The sequence below is a fragment of the Pogoniulus pusillus genome, chromosome 8 (assembly GCF_015220805.1).
Source record: "Pogoniulus pusillus isolate bPogPus1 chromosome 8, bPogPus1.pri, whole genome shotgun sequence".
NCBI lineage: Eukaryota > Metazoa > Chordata > Aves > Piciformes > Lybiidae > Pogoniulus > Pogoniulus pusillus.
The window spans coordinates 25929179-25956618 of NC_087271.1; the positions used below are offsets into that span (position 1 = coordinate 25929179).

Consider the following 27440-nt stretch of genomic DNA (forward strand, 5'->3'; position numbering starts at 1 on the left):
CCCTCCCCCATAAAGGTCCAAAATTCTTTCACCATCATCTGTCCAGGGCCAAGAAGCAGCAATGCTTTGGCTAGTCTGGATTTAGAAATGCATCAGCAACTTCAGAAAGGCTGTACTGGGTCCAACAAAAAAATCCACCTGTTTCCAAATCCTGATTCTAAGTATAACTGTAAGTAGATGCCTAAGAGGAGCATAAGAACAAAGGAAACAATATAATATTTCCCTGAAATTCTCTCCTATCATTTAATTATGTTCAAATCAGGGATTTCACATGTCCAGGTATAGCTTCTATGTATCTAGAAGACTTCAGTGAACTTCCCTTCCATAAGCCCAGAATTCTCCTTGATGCATACGGACTTTCAATCACTTTCCTTTCCTGGCTGCACAAATGGCTTCTCTGAGCTTCATTTTATACTTGAAGGGATTGTGGACAATTAACCCTCTTTCCCTTTCCTTGGGAGATTGCAAAGATTTATCACATCTTTCCCTTAAATACATTGGCCAACTGGAACCAACCAGTCAAAAGGAATAAGGAAGTCCCATTTCTCTACAACACATTAAAAATGACACAGGAACATCAGGATGACTGACATCAAGTGACTGTTTGCAGTGAACTTAAATTATTTTCCTGACAAACACTACTTATTGCAATCAGCACTGTTGTGGTAGGCCTGATAGGCCCAAAATAGGCATATACATGTCCTGCCTTGCCTAGACACGTTTTTCTGCTCCACCACAGAGGAAAGCTCAGGAAACAGACACAAAAGGACCTGGAGCTGCTCAGTCTGGTCCTGTGTTGTGGGGTACACACACTTAGCTTGTGTCTGCCTAGTGCAAAGCCTGTGCTTTTCCCAAAGGAGGGAAAAGTGAGCCTGTGGCTTTGCCTAACATGGTAAGGTTTGGCTAACTGCCATCCTGATTGGCTATTCTTGTGTCCAAAGGGCAATTAATCTCGGCCCACACTGATAAAAGGAGATATGCAGGTGAACAACCTGCCTTTGCTTCGCTGCTTTGCTACCCTGCTCTGTGCTGTGCTCTCTCAGCTGTGCCCAGCCCTGCTGCTATTGCACACTGCTTTATTGCCTGCCTGGTAAACTCCACTGCCATGAGTTACCAGGAGCAGACCCTGGATGCCTGCACGCAATCAGCCTGTGTGGCCAGTGTGACATCATGTTGAGACTGCACAACATCAGCCTGCTGCACCTGAAGGTCCTGCCTAGAATCCCTGGACATATACACAGATCATCCAGAAGAAGCCAGGAGACAAGGTCAGAGATTGTCTGCATCCTTTCCCCAGAAGCTGGGAAGGTTCAAGTCACAACATCCAACAAGACAGAGTTCCCTGAAAGCATTTGGGCACTGTCTGGACTGTGGCTAGCCCCCGTGAGGGTAATGATAATAATGTGTAAGTAAATGCTCAGTGCCTCTTTGTAATTCTCTGCTGCCTTCTGCCATAGAGCAGAAAGAGCTTGAGCCCATCTAGTGGGCAAGTGGAATGTGGCGGTGGGAATAGTCTCTCCCAGTTCAATTAATGTTTATATATTTTGCTGGTTATTACTAGGTCTAGATATTATCCATAGAATGTTTCCATGACCGTGCAAGAACCAAAATACAATTAAAATTAGTGGTCAGGGGTGGTGAGAGTTCTGAATAGCAACATTAATAAACAATATCAGATTCGGAAAACACCATCCCGCATGAATTAATTTTCCCCTCTGCAACAAGCACAAATAAAAGAGTTCTGTTCTTATTTACTACATCCCTCTGCAGAAACTACAGGACAAGGGTGTGGGACAAGCCCGAGCAGCCCACACGCCAAACAGCTTTGAACCTGACAACAAGCTGGTGAAACACAAGGCAGATGAACAAAGGTGACAAACAGAAAACTCTGATGGTTACTTTTAGATCTGGAGATGATTTTAACTTTGACAGTCCCTACCAAACCATTGCAACTTGGGGACTGATTTCCTTCAGAAGATTGTGTTTTGGAGTGGAGTAAGAAAAGAGGCAATTTGTAGGGTGAAAGCAACTTGTTTTGCTTAATGAAATAGTTGTTTTGCTTAATTTTCCTCCATGTGAAGAATTTATTCTGATGCATTGGCAGCAGGCTCCCTCTCCAACAGGAATGCTATTTCACTATGCTGCAACAGCAGTAGGTTGTTGTGACCTCTAATGGCACCATGCCACAGACCTCTTCTTGGCCTATCTCATACACTGACTTTCACTAGACAGTGTATGTTACTGTGGTTCTTCTCCTACACTCTCAGAAAACAGATCAAAGGATTGCATGCCAAGGGCTGCAACCTCCCATCTACCAAGCTTTTCTGATGCCAGGTTTGCTCTACCACCCACGACTTAACACTTTGCACTACTTGGAGGCCATCCTATGTATTCTATTAAAAAGCACATTAAATACAGTTGACTAATGCACTCAGATTGAATTGGTTTTCCTCATCTTGCCAGTCCTCCATAGTGAATGCTCAGGAATGAAACAAGACTGGATGTGGCGGCATTTGGGGTGGAGATGGAGATGTACCCCCCCTCCCTATCATTCACAGGGAAAACTCAAGGCAAAACAAACAGCAGTGTAGGACATTTAGTACAGATTACAAAGGGCCAAATAGGAGGTATCTCTACAGCAGCTCCCACAATCCAGCATATGGCATTCAAGAAGTTTGGATGTTGCACAAATCATGGTGTTATCATTCAAAACTGCTGAACAAAGCTCAGTAAAAGACAAAACATGTCACTGCCAAGTATTGACTCACAGCAGGAATGAAGGTGGCACAGACGCCCTCTATGCCAGCATGCTTAGTCTAGCATTGGAAGCCCAGAACAGGAGCTACAAGTGCTAACAGGAAAAGTGGGTGAGAGGCACTAATCTCTGGAGCTCTAGAGCTGGAGCTTTACTAGAAGACAGACATGGCACAGCTGCTGAGGTGGCACTTGCATTTAGCACTTGTTCACTGGCACCAGAACAGAAGGACAAGATCTCCTTCTGGGACAAGGTCTTAAGGGCCAGCAGATGCTGCTGGGGCTGATCTGCAACCTTCCACAAGACAATGAAGAGACCTACCATAAAGAAGCAGTGGCTGGATCTTTCATTCCAGCTGGGTGAATGCAGAGGGTCATTTGAAATCACCACTGCAAAGACTACTATCATAGATAGTAGACTACAGTAAGTTAGACATGAGGAAAGTGTGTGTCTTCTATAAAGTTAACTGATGGAGCATGCTTTCTTCAACATGAGAAACTGCAAGGATGATGACTATGGTCTGCCTTACCTACGTGCTGTGTGGTGATAATGGATACAAACACAGGGTACAAAAGCTACAAAGAAAATCCTTCCTCTTTGAAGTAACAGGTCTTGTACACAGCCACTGACCAAATACTGATCTGTCAAGGACTGACACCAGTTTTTGCAAGTACTAAAGAAAGATCAAATCTTCAAGACCTAATCCAGTGTACACAGTATGTGATCAAAATTCCCATGATCTAGGCAACAACCAACACGTTCTATCTTCCTGCAGTGGCTTCTGGGCAGATTAAAAAGGCCTGTTCTACAGAACAGGGGCAGAAGGGCTACCAAACTAGTTTTGATGTTGGATATGTTGGTGTTAAACTTCTAATAATTTATACTAAACCATTACCTAATTAGTAGCAAATGTGATCAGCAGCAGACTTGGGTATGCTACACCGCAGACAAAGAACTTCTTCACTGGGGTGGGAGAGCAGCATGAACAGCTGGCACCCAGCAAGTTTCTCTGGGGTAGACAGGTATATTCTTAAAGGAGAGGGATAGAGATCGTGGTTGGTATCTACTTGTATTGAACACAGCAAAAAATAAAGAACAGAGCAACCCAAGATCAGTGCTTCAGGGTAGCACCTTCTGTTCTAGATAACTGTCAGCTTTCCTCTGTTCACCCATTGGTTTAATTTTGTGGGTTTTATCTTTTTCAAAGGCACCAGTTTCACACAGTCCTTGCTTTAACAGGAACCCATGCTTAAAAGAAAGGCTGTTTCATCCAAGCAGGAGCTATGCAAACAATTTGTTTTGATTTTTACTTTTTTCGGATGGTTTACCCAGTGTGGATGCAGACACAATGCTAGCCCAGGCACAACTTCCCTCTTGCCTGGCATGTGAGAACAGACATAGTGGTGGGTGTGCTCTGTCTTGTATACCTGTGCACCAAGGAGAGGCCAGGAGGGGCTTGAGTATACATGTTCTGAGTGCTACAAAGGGAAAAAATAAATCCTTCCTGTTACAAGCAACAGGTATGTGTGTACTCACCTCGTTTCCAGGGCCAAGGCACACAGCCAGCTCAGGTGTAACAGAATTCATCCCTATTCAAACAGGTCTCTAATTCTTTTGAGGGCCATTTCCTCAATGAAAATATTTCAACTACTTTTGTTCAGTGCAGAACCCCAGCACATCAGCCCAGCAGGCATGTCTCTGCACCAAATGCCCAGAAATAGAATCACGGAGAGCGCAGCACAGAGACCTGCAGGACTCCATGGAAGGTCAGCTCACACCAAGCAGAACTTACTTCCTGTCATTCATTGCTGGCACGGAATTGACTCCCACAGATCCAGCAGGCCCATCACGTGCAGCCCAGACAAGGAGAGTTAGCATTACTGTACTGTGGCTACCTTGCACTCTGCATGGAAATCTTCAGATGTACTGAGCAGGCAGGAACAGAACAGCTCAGGCAAACCTATGCACTTCTTCCCTGTTGCTCTCCTCCCCTAACCAGTATGGATAAACAGTGAATTCATCTTTGAAAAGCATTTAATTTTTGGCCTCTTCTCAGCTGCCAAACCAGCAGCATAGCAGGTGCTAATTAGCTGTGAAATACAAACTTCCCACTGGAAACTGAATTCCAACACCAACCTCATTTCATGCAGACCATCTAATAGCCATTCAGCGACCACAGTTTTGGTAACCACTTGAAGGCTGAGTAAACCCAACAGTAATATTTCCTCTGTACTGTTCCTTCTAGTCATCCTCACAAAGTTCAAAGCAGATTTTATCAATACCAAATCCTCCCTCCAGTCTGTAGAGAAAATTGATGTTTAAATGGCAACGGCAGTACCACCACCCCTAGGGCATTTAGCTTTCCTGGGTCTCAGCAGAATCTGGCTGGCAGCCCACTTGCTGTTAGCTCTAACAGATTGTATCAGAAGGAGCAAGTTGTACTGCAGTGGTTCTGATTACTGAAACCATCCAAAGGGTAGGCATAAGAACAGAGTGCACATAAACATGTTCTATAATGGGGGCAACATTGGTGCTGTTTAATTCCAGCTGAAGTATTAGGGAAGTGAACTTACTTCCAATATATGGGGCTTTCCTACATCTCCTTCAAGCCAGAGGCTCCAAAGTGATACATATACACATACATGCATGTTCCTGAACTCACCCTCTCAGGTCCTTCACCTATTCTCATTTCTGAAAGCAGTAAATGTCTTTATGCTCTGAGAGAATTAACTTTACTGAAGCAAGTAAGTTAGGTAACTAGGAACAGAATAAGGCCTTTGACTCACAGACAAGGAGCAAAGGCTTTCATCTTCAAATAGCCTTCTGGATCATATATGTTTCACATGGATCCACTACCATCCTTTAATGATAAATTAATGAAAATGAACACCAATATTCTGCATTTTCACCTTCACTTTCCACCCATTATTAAATAATGGAACATACTACCATGGCAAGCAGCCTTTTGCAGACATAGTTTATTGTATTTTATTCTTGTCATGGAGAATTTAGATTATGGGGGAGAGTTGGGGATTACTTAGCCCATTCATCTATCAACCACTATGCATACACTATTTACTATACAAACAAAGCAAGAAGTCTCTGCACGTTTTCCTCCCATCTAGAGGAAGAGCTGACTACATTTATGAAGAAATCATGAGTTTTCAGGACATATTCTACCAGTTTTGCCTTGGAACATCAGAAGATTCAAAAGCCGCTCAGGACTGCAAGGTTTCTCAGAACACAAGTACATCTTGACTTCAGGTTGACCCTGAAATTTTCATACACTGGGAAAAACTAAAAGTAGATAGCTAGAAATTAGGCAGACAGTGACCACACAGTGAGACCCAGCCTAAGTCTCAGCGCTGGCCTTGTTCTCTGTTATTTATGCAGAGTGGAGACCTTCACTGTAAATATCAACAACACTTAACATTCTTCTATCTAATGCATGAGCTTCTCACTTGTATCATTAAAAAAAAAGATGGGAGATCTTCCCACTCCACAGGGGTTACTACAGGCATTGCACAGGGTCTGCATTCTGCCTGCCTTAAAAATAGGCAAATTGGGCTGTTCACATCCTCTCAAGTGGCCAAGAGAAAAGGCTGTAATTTTACAGGTTGTCCTTATGAGCCATCTTCCCCTAAAATCTGAAAGTCTGCATACCCTTATTGCCAGCAGTAAATATTAGAATACCATGCATTAGGGTTAGGGAACAGTGTACTGCTGCAGTTCTTTGTGCTTGCCCTGAGAGCTGTGGTCTGCACCCATCTTCGAAGCTGGTCAGCCAGCTGTAACACCTTTAGCCAGTAATTCTGCAGGGCCCTGGGCACCACCTTCAGCTTTTGGGAGTACATTTACAAGAGTGAGATTAACAGACATCCCTGAAGTATGCCAGTCTTCTCTGCATATGGGTCCCTGTCCCTCAACAACAAAATGCCACGTGTGTCGTGTCAGCTTCCTGGGGAGAGTAAGCTAAACTTAATGCTATGGATTAAAGAAATCACAATATTTACAAACAAACTGTAAGCACAAACCCAGTGCATACATTTCTTTAACTACTCAAAAGTTCAACTTTGTATAAAAGTCCTTTTTCAGATGTTTTTCTCCTTATGATCTCACTCCACACAGGAGATGAGGAGTCATCTTTTGCAGAAGGGTTTGACACCATAGTGCCAGGCACAAGGCCATGGACCCAAGTCCCACCGTGTATTCTGTCATCCAGTTCTCTCCCAGAAACACGATGCCCAGCAGTAGACACACATATTGTTACTTGTGTTATAGTGAAGCTCTGGGAATTCAGTAAGTAGAACAGATATTAGCTCTGAAATTTCCCTGCATGAAGTTTTTGCAGGAGAAAGTTAGCTACAAAGACTACCTGAACTCAGAAGCAAAATGAAAATGTGCACTGGCTTTCAAAGACACTGAGAGAGTCACTGGACACTGGAATGGGCTGCCTGGGGAGGTGGTGGAGTTGCCTTCCCTGAAGCTGTTCAAGGCAGGATTGGACGTGGCACTTGGTGCCATGGTCTAGCCTTGAGCTCTGTGGTAAAGGGCTGATGATCTACGGAGTCTCTTCCAACCTTGGTGATACTGTGATAGAAACTGCAGGAATCCATCCCCAAATCACACCTTGTGTGTAAATACAACAGAATGATATTTTGAGGTTATTAGATCTACCAGACTGAGGTGATTTAGTTGAGATAGATCTGATTAACCTAAAACTGGCACTATTTCCAGTATCTCCACTGCTTCCACTGATGATTTTTAATGGTATTAAGACAACAGGCAGATGGTGCTGCACAGACACAAAACAAAAGAAGACTAAATATGTATGGTACCTCCCTGATAATTTTAGGAAAACCTAACATGTGTTAAATGTAACCCTCAGAAAGCCCTTTAGGTCTTTTTTTATAACAAGATATAAATAAAATACATAACATTTGGAGTCTTCACTTACTTCATAGTTTTGCAGCCTTCAGGGATTATTTTTTTTTCAAGCAAGGGTTTCTTCACAAACAACAGTTCATTTTTTCACATACAAGTTTAGTTCCCAACATAATCCCAGAAGCTGGAACGCTGGAACATTAACTTTAAAAACAGTTATGCCAAAAAATGGGCAACATTTGGCAATAACCATGCATTACCCATTTTGTGTGACACACAGGAAGCAATAAAGCCTGTAGAAACAGGCTAATGCATGTCCAATTAAAAGGGTCCTTGAAAAGATTCATGAAGAACCAGAAAAACAAAACCCAGTCACTAGAGAGGGCTCTTCTTCCCTTTGTTGCTTCATTTTGATGCCCCTTCACAGATGGCCAGGCAACGTCTTTAAGGCAAAAAAATCAGTAACTACTAGAGAGACTTTTACTACTCTTGCCCCTTGTGGATGTATTAAGATGTGGCTCTTCAAAACACAAAAGCCAGAGAAGACCTGCTCTTCCCTCTAGGAGGTCAAAGACAGGAATACTATCCATGTGTCCAATTGCACTTCAAAACTTCTGTGAAGAAATCCAATACTGAGTCACACAATTAACTGCAAACTTTCAGTTTGATACCTCTCTGGAGCACCTTTCCCTTCTCAGTGGGCTGGGAGAAAGACTATTCTTTAAGCACATTCATTCAGTTTTGATTGAAATGAGGAACTGTACTGGGGGGTTGTACTTTCAACAAGAGAGCTCAAGAGTGAGAGAGGGTAGATTTAATGTCAAAATTCAAAGCAATTCACTTCCCTTTAAAGGCTTTATTCACTAATTTAAAGCTGATCCTCTACCTCTTCTGAAACTTTTTTTTTCTCATCAAACCTCTTCCTTAATTTCTTGAGGGTAGATTCCCTGGGGAAACACTGACATTTTTACAGCTATATTCCCATGTGACACTGGCAAATATTGCCAATTCTGGTCAAAATTCTAGAAGAAACTGGTTCAGAAATCTCCCTCAAACTCAAGAAGAAACAACAATTGTGTGTTAACATCTACTCTGAAGAGAACTAACAGCTCTAAATGATTGTGCTTCTTGCTTCTTTGTTAAAGAAAGAACACATGAAAAACATAAAAAAAATGCTCACAGCAGGAAAATCATTTCAACAGAGTGCAGGACAAGGTTGGAGAATTAAAGCAAAACAAGAAAGCAGAAAAGCAGACCCAGCCAAATACAAGGGAAAGTGTCTACATGTGGTATGCCAGCCTCAAAATGAGCTGGAAGAGGAGACTGAAGAAGACTTCCTTTTCTGATAGTTTTCCTTTGAGTCAGCTGTAAATTTCAATTGTGATATCCAAGTGAGTACATTTTCTCAGAGATAAAGTATTGCTCATGCCAAGAAAGTTGATGTGGAAGAAAAAAACTACTCAAGAAAAGAGCATGCATGAAAAGAGAAGAGATTTTCTATCCTGATAACACTTTGACATGCCAACTTTTGCATGCCTGAAAACTCAGTATTTTCACTGAAGATGAATGACCTCTGCCTCATGAGATTAATAAAAGCACTGCTGAACCACTGCTCTTCCCAGAAGCACAAACACAAAAGAAAGCATCCCAGTAAAACCAAGTACAAGAACAATGATCCATTGCACAATGCATCTATTAGCAGTGGTGCTCTGGGCAGAGACGTGAGTTCTTTGACACCAATTCCAGATGCCTGTCTTGGATTAGATGAAATTACAAGGTTCTCCTAGCCAGTAGTACACACTATACTTGATAAAACTGTAGTATTCCAAACATGTTCTCAATATTCTCTTATCACCATGTGGTAGAAATGACTTCCTAGATTCCTGGTGGGAGGCAACTTCTGAGATAGTGGCAAGACCTTAACTCCCTAACAAATAACTACCACCTCCCAACACAAACTGATTCAGGGCCAACAAAGCAGCCACTCTGCTTAAAACAATCTTGCAGATCAAAGGTAGAAATGAAGACTTATAATTACTGCTAAGCAATGACACAATTACTACCTAAATGCATGGAGGAGATACTAGAGGGATCACCTTAGTTTATTTTTTTTAGTGTATGCTGTGCCATATGTTTTCACTTAAGTTGGAGAAAACAACATGCAGCAACTCTCCCATCCTCATTAGACAGAGAAGATGCCAGATACTAGCTGCTCTTTCTTATGAAAGCCCTTTATATTCTTTTAAGCCACATGTACCAAGAAATTCTATTAATAGTCAGGTATTTCTCCAGTCTTGTTTGTTGCCCTTCTTCAAATAATTCCTTCCTTTTGCCATAGCTACAGAGGTAAATTTGGGGAGGAGCCCTCTGGGAATAATAATATCACTAACACTATAAACAGTTTTTTCCATTGCTTTTTCATTGACGAATTTAACCCTGGAAGCAGTGCACATGCTGGAGGATCTCTGCATGTACATATTCACATCTCCAAAGTTACACTGATACAAGTACTGCGAGAAAAGAGTGAAAATACAAAAGAAGACATTTCAATTTCAAAATGTCTCCATGTAACTCACTTAAGAACCTAAGATTGCTGGAGTCCCTTTGCTCTTCACTGAAAAAGCTACAAGAGCAGACCTGGCAGGTTCTGGGAAAGAAGAATTTCTGCAAGTAAATTAGATCCTCACTCATAGTGAAATATGGGAGGCACTCCAACACCCTGGTCATTGCTGAAACAATAGCCTGGGACACTGGAGGGTGCTTGGCTGCCTAAACTGTTCCCCACAGGACATCTTGACATTTGTGGCTTTTGGAGTTCCAACTTTTTGTTCCAGTTTGATCTTCTCGACAACTCTTAAAGTGACTAATTCCATTGTGTCCCTGAATAACATCCGTTGTTTTGGCTATATACACACTAATAAACAAATCATCAGCAGGATATGGACCCACACTGTCCCACACAAGTCCACACTAAGTGCTAGCACAGTTCCTGACAGTTTTCACCAGGGCTAACAAATATCCTCCTCAATGATTCTCACGCATTCATAGGGTCACAGGCTAATACAGGTAAGTGACCTTTCTTGCTAGGAAGCCTGGACAGTCAGCCTCTTTCAGTGGGGAGAGAGCCAGGAAATTAACCTGTGTGAACAATGAGCTCGACTGCCTTCAGGACCAGAGGACAACCACTTCATATATTAATAGAGATGGAGTCATCATTTCCAAGCACACTTAGTAGCACATCCCGTTTCCAGATTCTCTGAAGTCACACAAGCAGCTTCCATTTTTTTTAAAGTAAGTGCAGTCAAACATGACACTGGTCTGTTTAATAGCATGGTCATTTTTCATCACTTACTGAAATCCTGATTCAGATTCTGAAGGACAGCCTCATGCACCCACAGCCAGTTGTAGAAATTACTGGGTGAAATCTAGAGGCACTGTTACACAAAAGGCCAAATTAGATACTTGTAGTAAGTCTCTGTGGTGTCAAAACCTAATATACTCAAGCCTCTTTAAAAACATTGACAGACCTATTACTTTTTCTATTCTCTGCACATAGAGAAGGCAAGGGTTCCCACAAAAGGCTCCAGGCATCTGTGAGGAGTGCAACAACACCTTCAATCTGCTGTATCAGCTCCAAAATTCCTGACAGTTTGCATCTCTGCTTTTGTCCCAGGTCACTGTGGATTGGGATCAAGTAATTAGGACCAATCTTGGTTCAGATCGTTGGTGAACAGAGGCAGAGTCAATAAGCACAATGTGTACTAAAACTCTCTGTGCATTTAAGACTGTTGAAGAAAAAGGTAAAACCTTTTCTTATGAAATCCTCTTCATCTAGTGCTAGTACCTTGTAGAAGACACTCGTAGGTCACTGTTAAAAAACAGTCTGCACAAGACTCTTACTGCATGCCTCGACTCAGAAAGTCCTGTTCAAAAATCAGTAGGGTCACCATCTACTTATTCCTGTACTTCCTTCAGGCAATTAGTGCCATGGTCTAGTTGACTGAATAGGTCTGGGTGACAGGTTGGACTGGATGATCTTGGAGGTCTCTTCCAACCTGGTTGATCCTATGATTCTGTGATTCAGTCAGCAGACAAGTAACTAACAAGGTAGTTAAATAAAAAAGCAGCAGGTTCCAATCTGACACGAGATGTGCCTCATTCCCACTGCGTTTCGGAAGCAGCATAATTGAGAGCAAAGTTGAAAAAGCTTTCATATTCAGAACCATTTTCACCTTCAGAGCTTCTACACAGAAATGCTTTCAGAGAGAGCAGAGGACTCTGGTCAGAAAAGGCCCTTGCACTGGCTAATGGTCAAATCAGAAAATGATGAAATGAGAAAAGGGAGCAAGCATTCTTTCACAAAGAAACACTGTTAAGCTTTCTGTGTTATGCTGAGTGCTTCTCAACATCTGGAGATGGAAGAATTGTCTTTACAATCAGATTCTTTTTAAAGGAAATGAAGGTCCTGGATGAACAGTGTCAAAACGATCAGCACACTGCTGGCTTCATTATATGATTGCCTTTAAAGAGCAGTAGTCCTGCTGTAAAAATTTCCAAGCTATTTCTACTCTCTACATGTAATTCATAGAGATGTATTACTCAAAATTAGCACAGCTCAGTAGACAAAGCTCCTCAAAAGCTGTTTTCCTCTAAAGATTACAAGATTTGTTCTTGCAATCTTGGAATTGTTCTTTCTTGGACCAGTAAGCATCAAGTAATGGATAAAAATAGAGATTTCTTTCATTTTTATAAGAGACAAAGCAAATAACTTAGCTCAGAGTCTGAAGAACAAAGAAAAACTTTAATGAGAGAAAGCAGAATTGGTGGATTAGCCTCCAAAGTGCTAAGAATCTCTTTATTTCATAACTTTAGTACTTTCAAGCTACCACAAATCAGAATCTAGAAGTCGCTTGGAATCATGCACCACTACTGAAAGTGATCTCATTCTGGTGCTGTATTTCATAGCAAAGAAAGGCCATTTTGCACTTAGACTAGACCACAGTGACTTGAGAACATTGGGTGATATTCACCAAAGTTCTCAGCAAAATCTTACCCCAGTCTGTAAACACTGACTGCCTTCCCCAGTGTGATACATGTCAGCAGTCCTGGCTGATGGTGTCATAGGGCTTCCTAACGCACAGAGCAAAACTCCTGCCCCATCTGTTTCAACACAAGCACATCACTCTACGCTTTCTCAGCCACCCTGACTACTCTTTTTCCCATGCACATCCCAGCTTTGATAGCCTTCATTTCGCACCAGCACATGACTGAGCTCCATGCTGCTGGCTTGGGTAAGTTGTTTGGATATCATTAGATTGTCCTGGCTGAAAGCTCTAATGAGGTGCTGATCCCATCATCCAATCACTCATCTGGGGCAGAATGCATCCCATGGGACAGCCAGAAAAGACCAATGCAAGATTTCCAAGTGACGTGTAACATGAAAGAGAGCCATTTGCATCGCTAGGACTCACAGCCTGTCAGCACAGCCATTAGGAACCCTGGGCTACAGAGATTTATAATTCAACCCTCCCACACACAGAACTTGCTCCAGACTGAATCTTGGCACAAAATTCAGTCCCGGGAGGGCATTAAAAAAAACAACCCATTCAACGGTTTCTGTCCCATGGCTTGAGCTCACAGCCAGTTAAATAATGGCAATTTCTCATTTCTCCTTTTAAATGAGGAAGTCCGACATAAAACACCAGATTTACATAACACTGCAGTGGTGACACAAGCTGGCAACAAACCTAGGGAGAAAGCTGCCAGAGCTGTTCCGTCATTCCCTTTTGGTGAATTTCTCCATTTGGATTCAGTTTAACGGAATGATTTTTATTAGGTCTAGCTGACATCATGTGCAGTCTACAAATCCCACCTCCACCATGGTCAGGCAGCTTGCCCTAGCTTTGTACACCTTGTATGCCTGTTAGAAGGGGACAAGCAGCCTTCTACTTGTGCTGCCACTGTTATTTCTTTGCTGCAAACTCTGCTGGGTGATTTAGAGGACAGTAATTAGTTGCCTATTGAGCTGCAAAAGATTGACTGGACAAGTAATAGCCATATACAAAACAAAGAAGGGAACTGATGCAAGCCAAAAGAAATTTGTCAGTAGAGCCTTTGATTTGATCAGAGATTGTTCTGACAACTACCACACCTGCTTCCAGGGAGAGACAGGCCCAAGCTTAGTGTGGCTGCAGTCCTTTCTCCACCAGGTACATCAATTCCTGCAGGGGCCATCTGCAATCTTGAGTTTGTCAGTGGGAAAAAAAAATATCTTAGAAATTGATGCAATGCCACAAACACTTCTTAATAGATACATCAGACTGCAGGAAATATGCAGCAAATCACTGTGATGAGCATAAGCTTTCTGCTCCACTACCACTCACCCAGAGGGGCCTTTGGTGGCACATGTGGGATAGCAAGAACATTTTGCCACTTGCAAAACGTGTCATCTGCTGGGTGGACTACTGGCTCCTATCTCATCATTGCTCCAGCTCTCCCATAGCACACCTGAGAGGCAGCCCTTGCTGCAATGCTTCAGCTGGAGGACTGGGCATATTACAAATCATCAACAAAGCATCCAAACAGATTTTCTTCTGTTTGCTATACAAGGTGACAAGTAGAGTAACTATGAAATAATTATATCACCAAATGCTCCAAGAAGAAAATGAGCAATTGTATCAGGGTTCAACCCCAAGGCTCCAAAACTCAGAGAGAGGAATCTTTCCTGTTCTTTAGAGAACTCCTGACTTGAAGGTGTGTAAAACTCAGCTTGGACTCTCTGTTGCTGTCAGCACACTACAAGATGCTATGGCAGTCAGTAACAAAATGCTTCTTCCAGAATGTGGTGCTCTCAATTGCCATTGTTGCACTGACTTTCCCCATGTACATAACCATCTTCCCTATGACCAGCTTCTGAGGTCCATGTTCCAGTTCCAAAACCCCTTCTGGATTTCTGAGAGCCACACATACAGTATTTCTCTTGAACAGGTGAATAGAAGGCTCAAGGAACCACTTCAGTTCTCAAAATGGAAAACCAAGATGGGGCAAGCATCTGCAGAACCACCTTATTTTCCAACAGCTGAACAGCTTATTCATACCTTGTCCTTTAATTCCAAAGGGGGGTACAAAGTCCCTGATACGTGCCCATTTCCTGAAGGAATCATCCAAGAACATTGGTGCCGGCTTCGAGAACCTGAGAGAACCAAAATGAGACAGAAATTAACTTCTGAACTAGGAAGAATACATTCCTGTAGGAAAGTTGAGAGAAACTATATGTTAAGTTCTGACTCTACATTCTTAATGCCAATAGACTACTCTGGAAGGTTTTAGTTTTACCCAAAGGTGCCTGCAGTGGAACAAGTCTGTCAGAATCTGTACCATGAGGACATCCAAACTGCTCAAGTCGGGAGCCTGACAATTGCTTCCACTCAACAATACAGAACTTCTCCACTATTGTTAGGCAATTAATTTAGCTACCATAAGTTGCCAATTACAATCAGAGCTAGACAATTCTATTTCCAGTTTTGTAAGCACAAGTCAATTTATGTGCTGTCTTTGCGAGCATATGGGGAATGGGTGTGGAGTTGCCTTTATGTTGTTCCTTACTAGAGTGTGCTGCTCTCTGCAGGTGTGAACACAGTGGGGAAATGTGTGTGGAGAGCAAAGCTGGGATTGTCTGCTCTCCTGGGTGCCTCTACCTCCTCTCTCATATGCACATACACAGCTGCTATTGCAAGGCAAGAAAGGAAATGGTTCAGGAGATCATAAGCAGCACTTAATTTAAAGAGAAAGGAAATTCAGCATAGATGTAGGTGTCTTCTGCTGCATTTATTAACATTTAAATGATTCCAGAGAGGTCCTTGCCAAACAAAACAGTTGTGATCTATCCAAAACCACTTAAAAAAGAGAGAACTAGTCCTTGTTAACCGTATCATTATGGGAATACATTATACTAATTACACTCTCAAATACAGCAGCTACTAAACATTTGTCCTCTCTAGAAACAGTCAGTACAGTGGCCAGATAGAAGGAAGCAATTAGCAAAAGAAATGACAGAAGTATTAACTTTCATATGGGAGCATTTCTCAGCATGTAGAGATGGCTGCTAGAAACACTCAAATACTACTAGAAATCTGTTCATTAAGTCATACCAAAACAGTAGCAGGGATGTTGTGCTACTGTTAAATTACACTGTGCTATAGAAATGAAGAAAGGAACATACTGTGTGTTCAGAGTCAGAGAGCACATCTCCACTACAGCCATGCTGCAAGTGCAATATCACAGTATCACAGTATCATCAGGGTTGGAAGAGACCTCACAGATCATCAAGTCCAACCCTTTACCACAGAGCTCAAGGCTAGACCATGGCACCAAGTGCCATGTCCAACCTTGCCTTGAACTGCCCCAGGGACGGTGACTCCACCACCTCCCTGGGCAGCCCATTCCAGTGTCCAATGACTCTCTCAGTGAAGAACTTTCTCCTCACCTCCAGCCTAAATCTCCCCTGGCGCAGCCTGAGGCTGTGTCCTCTTGTTCTGGTGCTGGCCACCTGAGAGAAGAGAGCAACTTCCTCCTGGCCACAACCACCCCTCAGGTAGTTGTAGACAGCAATAAGGTCACCCCTGAGCCTCCTCTTCTCCAGGCTAAAGCTGGGCTAACCCAGGTACTGGTACCAGGATAGACATAATACACCAGTTTAACCTTCCCTTCAGGCTGTTTCTACACTCAATGTGCACCTCCATGTTACTGCAAACAGGTAATTCTTGGACTTGAGCTACCTCATTTAAGATAAATTCATCTACACTACGCCACAGATAGGTGCAGAGTAACAACTTCAGAAAGCAGCACAGTGAGGGAAGCATGGAACAAATGCCAAATTACATTCCTACCACAAATGCCCAGGAGAACAGAGCTTTCAGACATCGCTGGGAAGGGAGAAGAGAGACCAAGAGTGTTTAACAAAACAGTAAGACTCAAATTTACCCATGCATACTGCTTCACATCTACTCATGTAAACTTTGATAAGATCATGTATAATCACAAAAGCAAGCTTCACGGATTACATGGCTGAGCTAAAAAGAAAGGAATGTTTTCTAGAACTGAGGGTACAAAAGGATCTACATAACTATCTGGGATAAGGTAGCAAAGGTGTGCTAGATATATCAGAACCTCTGAAGATCTTAAGTGAAACCCCTCCAAACCACAGGCCTTTTTACAAGTAAGTAAAAAGAACAGGGTAGAAGAGGAAATGGCCTCAAGTTACACCAGGGGAGGTTTAGATTGGACAGAAGGAAGAAGGTCTTCACTGAAAAACAATCTGTCAGACACTGTAAGACTCACACTGGAAATACTTAAAAGATGTGGTGCTTAGGGACACAGTTTAGTGGTGGACTTGGCAGTGCTGGGTTAGCCATTGAAGCTGATGATCTTAGAGGTATTTTCCAATTTAAATGGTTCTATGAAGATATCTAAAAAACTTCAATAATCTACAAATTACTTCAAATTTTTTAAGCATCTTAGTGCATTGTATTACACTGGTTGAGTCCTCAAGGAGTTAGTCCACCTCCTTCCACCACCAATAGGACTCTTTCCAAGATTCTCATATAATGCAAGAGCTTTTTAATGTATGTGGCTACAGCACAGATGTTCACAGATCCTCCTTTGCAGCTACCACTTTAACTGATAGCAGGTCTCACAGAATGGTCCCCTTTCTCCCCAGGCAGCACCTGCAGTGAGGACTGAGGGGTGACCTCATGGCTGTCTACAACTACCTGAAGGGAGGTTGTAGCCAGGTGGGGGTTGGTCTCTTCTCCCAGACAACCAGCAACAGAACAAGGGGACACAGTCTCAAGTTGTGCTGGGGGAAGTATAGGCTGGATGTTAGGAGGAAGTTCTTCACAGAGATATTTGCCATTGGAACGGGCTGCCCAGGAAGGTGGTGGAGTCACCATGCCTGGAGGTGTTCAAGAAAAGCCTGGATGAGGCACTTAGTGCCATGGTCTAGTTGACTGGCTAGGGCTGGGTGCTAGGTTGGACTGGATGATCTTGGAGGTCTCTTCCAACCTGGTTGATTTTATCATTCTATGACTGATGGCACTGCCTGAAGCTCAACAGTATTGGGCTGCTCTGTTGTGTCATTGAGCTATTCTGGTTGCTACTGTGACAAGCAATCTTCAGGGAAAAAAATCAATGCATTTATCTGCAAGCCATACACCAGGCAAAGACAGTTCACCCCAGTCTGACAGAGAGGATGGAGTCTCTCTCTGTAATTCAGATTCCCCCTTAGAAGGTTTCTGGTAAACCAGAAAGAAGGTCAAATCCTTTTGGGACCCCAGGGGTTCTCAAGGAAGTCCTCAATGTCAGCTGAAGCACTAACAGGATTGATCTCATGCTTTGTGGTGGCCACTCTGCATGTGATGACCTGGGAATCCAAGTGATGTGTGAAGTGAGGTGACCCATTGACCTTTTCTTAATATTTGCTACAAGCAAAGATGGGGATTTTTCTAGCAAAGAATACAATAGTCTTAGACCACCTACTATAACTTGCTAATATGTAACAGTACTGTACACAGAACTAGAGAGAACAACTTTGAATTCATGCTTTCACTTCATCTAAGAGGGGGGAAGAACAGTTTTGGGAGGAAACATTATATGGGGAAAACCAGGAGCAAATTAAAGCATATTTAGCTCCCATAAATACTGAAGGTAATTCTATTTTGGAAGTACTAAGAAATCATGAATGGTGTAAGCTTGTGATCTGTGAAAAGCACTTTGCTACCTCACTAAATCAGAGCAGGCCAGAACCAGTGTCCAGCAGTGACGGGGAAGTGCTGTCTGCCAGCCCTCTCCAGGAGCATGGCTGTTTTGTCTCTGCTTTGAAGTTCTTCTGGCATATCCTAGGATCCTTCAGGAAATATTAGGATATGCCTCAAACAAGCCATGGGAATGCTCTCTGCAGAGCACCTAAAATACATTCCAAAGAATGTGTGGGAGTCTGTCAAATAGAAAAGGCAAAATGTTTCTGAGTAATGTTAAACTGTGTCTCTGCCAGGCAGCTTGCATACGAGATGCTGTTCTTTACCCAAGTCATCTCTCTACCCAAAGGTTAGCTTTGCCACTACAGCTCCAGAACTAAAATGGGCTTGAAGTACATAAAGTGAGTTTTCAATTTTTCACGTGACAGCTATGGAAAGATGAGAAATTGCTGTGCTTGTGGCATGCACTTCTGACCTGCATGATTTGAGAGCGAAATGCCAAGCATCTGGATCTCTACTTTGAATGGCAAACCCCAATAAAACAGGAAGTGACATCCAAGCAGACTAAATGCTGCATATGGTAACTATGCGGTACAGCCCAAATCCCCTCCAGCTCTCAAATTTGTTTTCCTTACACAAAGACATTTGTAAAATCTCTAAGAGAATTTGTCACTGCATGCAGTGAAAGGAAGTGTGCTGACAGAAAAGTATTCCTGTGCAGGAATCCATACACAGAAGAAAATGTGACATATATTTGTGGCTAGGGTATTCCAGATGATGCAACATAAAATTACACTTTCAGTTACTTTCTTCCTGACAAATAATAAGATTTCCATCTCCAAAGTATTTTTACCTGGAAGGCTATACTAACTTGCCAGAAGCTCCCCAGCCAAGTTTTCTGACCATTTCCATTCACAGATCCATTCACAGCTCCTTCTCTTGGATGTATGCTGAGCCATTCAATACCAGCAGCACTAGCTTCCCAAAGTATCTCTCAAATCCTAGACTAGCATGCTTGCTGCTCCAGCTAGACATTGAACAATTTCAGACATTTAATTTCCACTGGCATCTGCTCCCTACTCCTACTTGCTGCTTTCAATGAATGAATGTGTAGAAGAGAGTAGGCTACACTAGAGAGAAAGTAAAATAAACAAACTGATTTATAGTCTTTGGCTCTAACGAGGAAGAAGGAAGACAAGGCCAAGTCCCTGAAAGAATAGAGGAGAAGATAGCAACATGTTTCTATAAATCATGACATTAAGGAAAGGCTGATTGGCAGTCACTAAATGCCACTGTGGGCTTAGTTCTCAGACATTTCTTTCCATATTCTCCCCCACTCCTTCAATTTGCACTGCCCTTTTTACTTCCTCTTTAGCTAGCAACAAAGGAAAACTGGAAGCTGAAGGAAAAACCTAAGTAGTATGAGAACCTAATGCTGCACATAACCTGAGCACCGCACTTGTAAAAGGATATGCATATAGCCTTTTTTTTTTTAATACAAAAGAATTACTTATTTGCTTTGGCATGATTTCTATCTTTTGTTTGCTCAAAATGTGGGGAATAAAAAAGGGAGTGGCTAAAAAGCTTTTTTTGAGCTGAAAAAATCCCCACTGTTAGACAAAGGCACAAAACATACCAGATTTATTAATAAAATGGCAAAAAATATACACCAAAGCACTCTTAGCACTTAATAAGTACCTCTGATAGCTGAACCTCTAACACTCTGGGGAGAAAATCTAAACTAACCTTTTCTTTTTTCACTGGTGAGAACTGGATGAATGTTCTTTCTCTTGCCTCCCTTCTCTGTGGAGCAGCATGGCGTGGTAGCATGAGGAATGAGGAGGTTTGCAATGCCCTGATTTCACATTTCTTATTGACATTAATCCTCGGTCAAAAGTCCAAGCAGCTCAAAGATTCCTCAAGCAGTTGAAAAATATAAGAAACTGCACTAATAAGGCTTAACCCTATTCTTCAACCAACATTATTTCTTTTCCTAAATCAGCAAACAAACAAGTGAAAAAAAATGGATGACTGCAAGAAGAAAATCTTTAACAGTAGAGAACAGGCAAGAATAGGCCAAAAATTAAGTTGATCTTAGCAAATTGCAGAAATGGTCTAAAACGAAATCAGGCAGTACAGTAAAGACAACTTTGCACTGAATGGGTCAGTGCACCTCACCACTGTGAGCCACTGATCCCTACCCATCTTCTCCCATGACATTCATATCTACCAACGCTGAGTATACCTAAAGTTGCGGTCCTCAACTGCTTGGCCATTCTCTTTTCAGCTGCCACTGAATTATGCAGTAGCACAGCATTGCTTTGCTTAGTTCTCTGCTCTTTCCAAGTAAATCTATTGTTTGGGTTTTGTCCATTACTGAGCTGGTGTCATCACTTCACAGCTCTGCAAGAAGGACCATGAGGTGTGAAACATGGTCCTGCATTCCGACAGGAAAAGGCAGTAAATGCTGAGGCACTCTGGAGCATCACCAGCTCTCCTTGTTTTCCATCATCTATAGCAGGTTATTTAAACTCACTGCTTTAGAATCAAATCAGCTGCTCCAGCATATCTCAAAGGATCTCCATACTCTATGCTGTGGTTCATGAAAAGAGCATTGTCATACTATTGCAGAAAAGATAAACATCCTATCATGACTGAAACTGTAAAACTTGTTAGGTACTCTATGAAAGACCAGAAAGCATCAGCTCAAAGACTATGCCCAGTTCTGGGCTTTAAGTAAAAATGCCAACAAATTGGAAAAAAATGGCTTAGGAGAGCTGTGGAAAAAATAGAATCTAAAATCTAGAAAATATGACCTCAGAGGAAAGATAGAAAGAAAACAATCTGTTTAGTCTAGAGAAGACAAAAGTGAAAGAGGACATGATAAGCTGTTAAATATTACAAGGCTGCTGCAAAAGAAAAAGATAGTATCTCCATATCCCTGATGAATAGAATTAGTAGCCCTGGACCTAAAATACAGCAAAGGAAACTGACATTAACCACTAGAAAAAGGTATCTTATGCTTGGGATTATTACACATTAAAATCCATTTCCTGGACATGGATTACAGACCTTGGGTCAGCAGCACTGGCTTATGATATCATTGCATTGCTTTTAAGAATAAATTTACATAAAACATGAGTTAGCCATAGCTGTGCCTACAGAAAAGTAAATAGATGATATTTGAAGACCTGCATAGGTCTAGTCCTTTTAAAACTGTTTTCACACTGGGCTGACATTTCTAGGAGGTGACCAGTTTGCTGTCATCAGAAATCAAGAGCCACCCTTCAGGCTCCTTGTTGCTTCTCAAGTATTTACCTTCATATATGGTAATCACATTTCAGTACAAACACAACTGTAGATAAGCAGCACATGGATTTTTGCAAGCCTGCTGCCTGCCAAGACTGCTTTCTGTTTGTACCCTGTACCTTTGTGATAAACAGGAAGAGGCGTAGAGTTTAACCTTTCTACAGTCGTTACTATCGTGGGCTTATGCACCACCAAGGCACAAAATCAAAGACTGCATTAATTACAGCTCAGTGCCTTCTGCTGACTGCACTCTGACATGCACAAAGCCCTAAATTGCCCTGAACAGCTTATATATACATAAAATGCAAATAATCATTACGGTGACTGGAAGGTTTTGAGATAAACTGTAAATAATTAAGGCAAAATGAAATCAGTTTGCCTGCTCTAGAAGAATCCTCAGAATTTCCTACCAGTTCTCCAAACATTCCAGACACAAACCACATGTGCATGAAAAAGAGCAAGAAGCTTGGTTTAAAGGTTGGCTTGCTTTAGGTGGGGGGAGCTATAGAATTCAGAGAAGGCAGAAACTTTGTCCTGACCTGCCTCATAGTGCAGCACATAAAGACAGCATGTGAAATTTGTCATTGTTCACCAAACCCTCTAATACCAAAACACAGCTATGCAAGGGTGAAAAAGCTGACTTCTAGACAGTGCAGTTTAAAAACCAGTCTCACACCAGAATTTCAATATCATAGTTTGTTTTTCATGTGTTGTTGTCAAAGATGCAAGACTGAATTACAGGTAGTCTTGCTACCAAAACCCAAGTGGGGTGTTCAAGGCCTCTGAGGGAGCACTGAGCCAAACAGATGAGATTACTTGGTATTTGGAAAGGTGATGAAGGTGAGTAAAAGCAGACTGTAATCACTGCATGAGTTTTCAAAGCCTTCTGTGCAAATAAAAAAATGAGATGAACAGGGAAGGAGAAAATCCAGTCCTTCTCCACAGAAGAAAGAGTTAGCTCACATGGAAGATGCCAGCCAGTGACTCTGCCAGTTGGACAAAATTTAGCACTATTATGTGCCTGCTCTCATTTCTCTGGGAGAGGAAGGAGATTGCTGTTTCTATCAAAAAAGAACAAGACAGCAGACATCTAGGTTAATCGCTACTTTGCAACAGGGCATCCCCGAAAGGAAGGGTATCTGTTTTTTGTGGTGAAGACCTAACCTACATTCCTGAAGACTGCAGATGATAGGCATAGATCCCATCACTGACCTCTTGTCTTTCATCATAAATATTGATTTACCAGTGTGTCTAAATGCACTTTGCTGTTATTAAGCCACATTACTGGTCTATTTCTTCTAATTGCAAACAAAAGTTAATCTACAGCCATGCCACTGCCAGCAGCTCTATCCATCCCACTGCTCATTCCTGCCTCCAGTGACATGTTTGAGTCCTGAGCTGCCAGCACTCTTATGGCAGAAGCACATCAAATTGTGCTTCACTGTTTCAAAAGTCTCTGATCTTGTTTTGCCCTACCACGCTATTTAATGTGTATATCTATCCTGAGATTATCCTACTTAGACCAATTTTCAGATTTCCAAGCACGCAAGGGAATAGTAAAATTCTTAGTGGTCTGCATAACAAGTAATAACACCACTGCAGAAGGAGCCTGCAATACTGAATTCCTTGATCTAGAACAAAGAGCCCATCCATTTTCTGTGCATCTATGTCAAGTCAGATGAAAACAAATTAGTACCTATGTAGGGATGATGCTATGAAAATATCTTTCTACCATCAGCTAGATCAAAAATGCCTGCATTGTTTAAGACAGTCAAACATAAGCACAGGACAGATGTGACTGCTCTGTTGACACACAGCACAAGAGAACGAGTACGGAAAGCAAAGGGTTATTAAAGCTAATGAACAAATAGGTACAAAAGACAAATGAGTATGACCTTATGATACAGCCAGCTGAAGATGAAACAAGGTCACTGACATTTTAAATGGTTTAAATTCCCAAACAGCCCTGTTATGGAAGCCCTGGCAGAGAGGAAAGTAAGTGCAAAACAAGTGACTTGAGGTGAACCTTGGTCAGTTTATGAAAGGGGTTTTATGATTTGGTGTTTGTATAAGCAGAGGATTTCACTTCGTAATTCATTCAGTTCCTGAGCGCCTGATGTTCCATCACCTCTAGCATATTGCTCTTGTCCAGCTCAAAAAAACTGTCTGGGGCAAAAACTTCCTGCATCAATCCTACTGGAGTGAGGATGCTGGCATAAGAAATGTCAACGTTTCAGGTAGTGTTACTGAAACAGGTGAGTTGTTCTGAGTGAAAACAGTATTCAATTTGTCAAGGCTCATGTATTTCCAGAATGATCAAGGCCATTTCAGACCCTAAACAAAACAAAACAGAAAAGTTCTTTTAAGATGACATGCAAAGCACACACCATGGCATTAAGAGAGGTATTATCAGCTCTTCTGGTTTTCTTACATGTTGTGCAATATTCTGAATGGTTCTACAGGGCATAGCTCCACATAGAATCAACCAGGTTGGAAGAGACCTCCAAGGTCATCCAGTCCAACCTAGCACCCAGCCCTAGCCAATCAACTAGACCATGGCACTAAGTGCCCCATCCAGCCTTTTATTGAACACCTCCAGGGATGGTGACCCCACCACCTCCCTGGGCAGGCCATTCCAATGGCAAATCACTCTCTCTGTGAAGAACTTCTTCCTAATATCAACACTCCTGGGAGAATCTCAGCTTTCACGCTAAAAAAGCCACCACAGCAAATAAAGAATGTTTTCCTAGCCTTACAGTTGGAAATGAGACCTCAATGACTAAGGCTCAGAAACTTAAGAAAAGAAAGAAACCATTATTTTCAAACTACATGCACCTCCTGACCGATTCATTATTGCTGAACACTTGTAGGTTGCAACTCTCATGACTGCAACTCCCTACAGTGATTTTAAGGTGTTCCAGAGAAAGTCTTCCCAGTGAAAACACAGGCAAAGGCCAAGCTGCTCTCAGACACAAACAGGAAAAGAAAGTAAAACTGTGAAGTGTGGAGAAAACAAGCCTGGAGAAGCTATTGCATCAATAGTTGCCTACAGCACGCAAGACAGGCAGATAATTGCACGCCAAGAAACAAAGACAAGTAAATTGCTCAGCTTCTTCATATACTATCTAAATTGATGCACAAAGATGATGGCACAGATAGTCCTTTGTCATGTCTCTTAGAAATTTTTGTCAGTTATTTTCAAAAGATTTTTTTTTTTAAGTAATCACAAGCTGAGTTTGACATAAAAACCAGCACAGCAATGACAATATCAAATCAAGCCTACAGTTTTGTCTAGGAAACAGGAAAATATTAACTAGAAATGAGAATGAAATCTGCAGCAAAAAGAGAAAAAGGAAGGGGCCGAAAGCATGGGAGATGCTGGGCAAGCAGTTTCTCCACATATCTTAGAACTGGACAAGATTTCTTGCTTGGAATCTACACTAACTTTTCCCTATTCAGAAGATGGACATCCTAACTGAAGAAAAAACAAACCCAAATCAGTGAGGGTGGAAGTGTTCCCCATTGCACAAATTCCTAATGCCTAAACAATTTACCTTGGCATGCTCCTTCTTGTAGGAAGCTGTTAAAGAAACAGTTGTATGATTTGCAAACCTGCCTTATAGTCAAAGCAGTGGAATTCATTGGACCAGAAAACAAGTTTTGTTTTTTTCTTCTTTGAAGTGCAACAGAATAAAAAAGCTCTAGGTGCCATCTCCCAGGTACAACCATCTGATGTACATTTGCACAATGTATACAGAAAAAGAATCACCAGAATAACTGATCACTTACTGAAAAATATCTACAGACAGATTCCAAAGTTTCTTTTAATGACATATCAGTCTCAAAGGGAAAAAAAATCAGATGTATTTTTTTACTCTGCTGCACAATAAACTTCACATTGTAGTGCAGGATGAACTGGGGGCAGCCAGTTGTTACTATTTAAGGTTCAGACAGAGTTTTTTTCCTTCCTTTTACAGATGTAAAAGTCTTCCAAGGATTTTTCAGCTCACAGGCTCTGACTGGGAACCTAGACAAAAAAACAGCCCAACCATGTACCCCAAGCAGAGTGTTTTCAGAAGGGTCTTTTTCCCCCAGATGCCAGTGACAGCAGGTCCTTATGTAACTGAAGAGAATATATGACAAAGGAGACATGGATTCTGTACGCAGTTTCATGCAATTCTGTCTCCTTTATCACTTTATTAATCCCAGCTCTTAGGCTAGGAGCAATCTGTAAAGCAACATGTATTAAATTCTTCCAGATAGCATCAGCACTGTTTAATATAAACCTCTCTCCTTTGGTCCCATGGTTTTAAAAATAAACAAGTATTTTAACGCAACAAGGGTGAGACACAGAGCTTGTAAAACCTCTTCCTAATTGCTGCTTCCAGAGATAAGGTATACAGACTAGAACACTGAAGAAAGTTTCCATGTAAAAGGTCACATGAGAAAATCAAAAGTATTTTTGGGCTCAAGAAGCAAATGAGTGCAGCGGAGAGAACCACAAACAGCAGACAGGACAGATAGCCATAACCTTTCTTCATCATCCCACGCAGAAAGAGCCTGGTTTGAGTTAGAGAGCAGACAGGGAAGAAGAGGTGTGACTTGACTACTCTTGACAGGGAAAAGATCCATGAACCACGCTGACCTCTCTCGTCCTGCTTGCAAAACAGGTGCAAAAAGTAAGACCTACATTTCCAGTCAGCATTTATTGGCCTCCTCTGACCAGGGTCCTATGCTCCTTCGTGTCCCCAAGCCAAAGTTCAACACACATCTGGCAAAAGACTGAGCAGCAACGGCAGCACAAAGGACTCTGCTGTGGGGCTTGATGGATACCTGAAGCTCAAGGTAAGTTCTTAAAAGCCTGCTCTCCATAATTCTGTAAATCTCCTGGAGGAACTCATGCTCCCTGATTCACTACTCAAAGCAGACAGACCCTTGCAATTATTGTTATTGCACCACCTGAAGAATGGTACAGTCCTCGCTCCAGGAATGGAGCTTTTCAATGAGATAGTTCACTTCAACAAGTTCCCACAAGAAAAGCCAGTAGAAAAAAGGATGCTGCTGGTTTATGCATTTGAGATTTATGTAAGTCACTGAAATAAATACTGAATATTATTAGCTACTAAAGCAAATGGTTATGGTGAAGATGAGTGGAATAAAAAAAAACCCTCCAAACAACCCACAAATGTTTTCTCTTTCAGTGCCCCTGATAAAGAAAGCACTTTCCCTACAGCTGTGGGAAAGAAAACAAGGCATAATGGTGAAAGTTAAAATTACACCTCTTTTGGCTGTTATCAAAGGGAGCTACAGCACATGGACAAAGTGCAGTCTGAGTGGTCCCAAGTTCCAAACCAAAGAAATGCTGCAGGCATATTCATCATCGGCATTTGTACTTGCTCCTGAATATTACAAAGAGCAGGAAACACTGCTGATCCACTACTTTTGTCCCAGTAGCAACGCTTAATTGCATGAACTGCATCCAGCCTTTACAGAAAGCATCAATAAGTTCACTCCTACCATTGATATTCTCCCACTGACTCCCTCAGGCAACCCAATATTAAGTAGTTTCAGTGACTAGCACTGCTAGTTGATGCAGAAATCCTGCCACACCCGGGAGTTTTCCATACCCTTCGTGTGTGGGTGGAACAAAGCACAGAGTGACCTTGTAACCCAGCATCTTCACGGCCCCATCAGAAAGCCACAAAAGAAGTAACTTACTCTCTGCCTCAGCCTGTAAT

General features: G+C 42.0%; 1 protein-coding gene across 11 annotated transcripts in view; it reads right to left on the reverse strand.

Moving 5' to 3' along the window:
• Nucleotides 1–27440, reverse strand: part of ST3GAL3 (ST3 beta-galactoside alpha-2,3-sialyltransferase 3) — a 202528-nt gene that overhangs the window by 66868 nt on the left and 108220 nt on the right. For all 11 annotated transcript variants that reach the window (XM_064147747.1, XM_064147746.1, XM_064147745.1 and 8 more), the window contains one exon: nt 14737–14831. In XM_064147747.1, coding sequence (XP_064003817.1) covers nt 14737–14831 — 95 coding nt within the window. The remainder of the gene's footprint in view (nt 1–14736; nt 14832–27440) is intronic.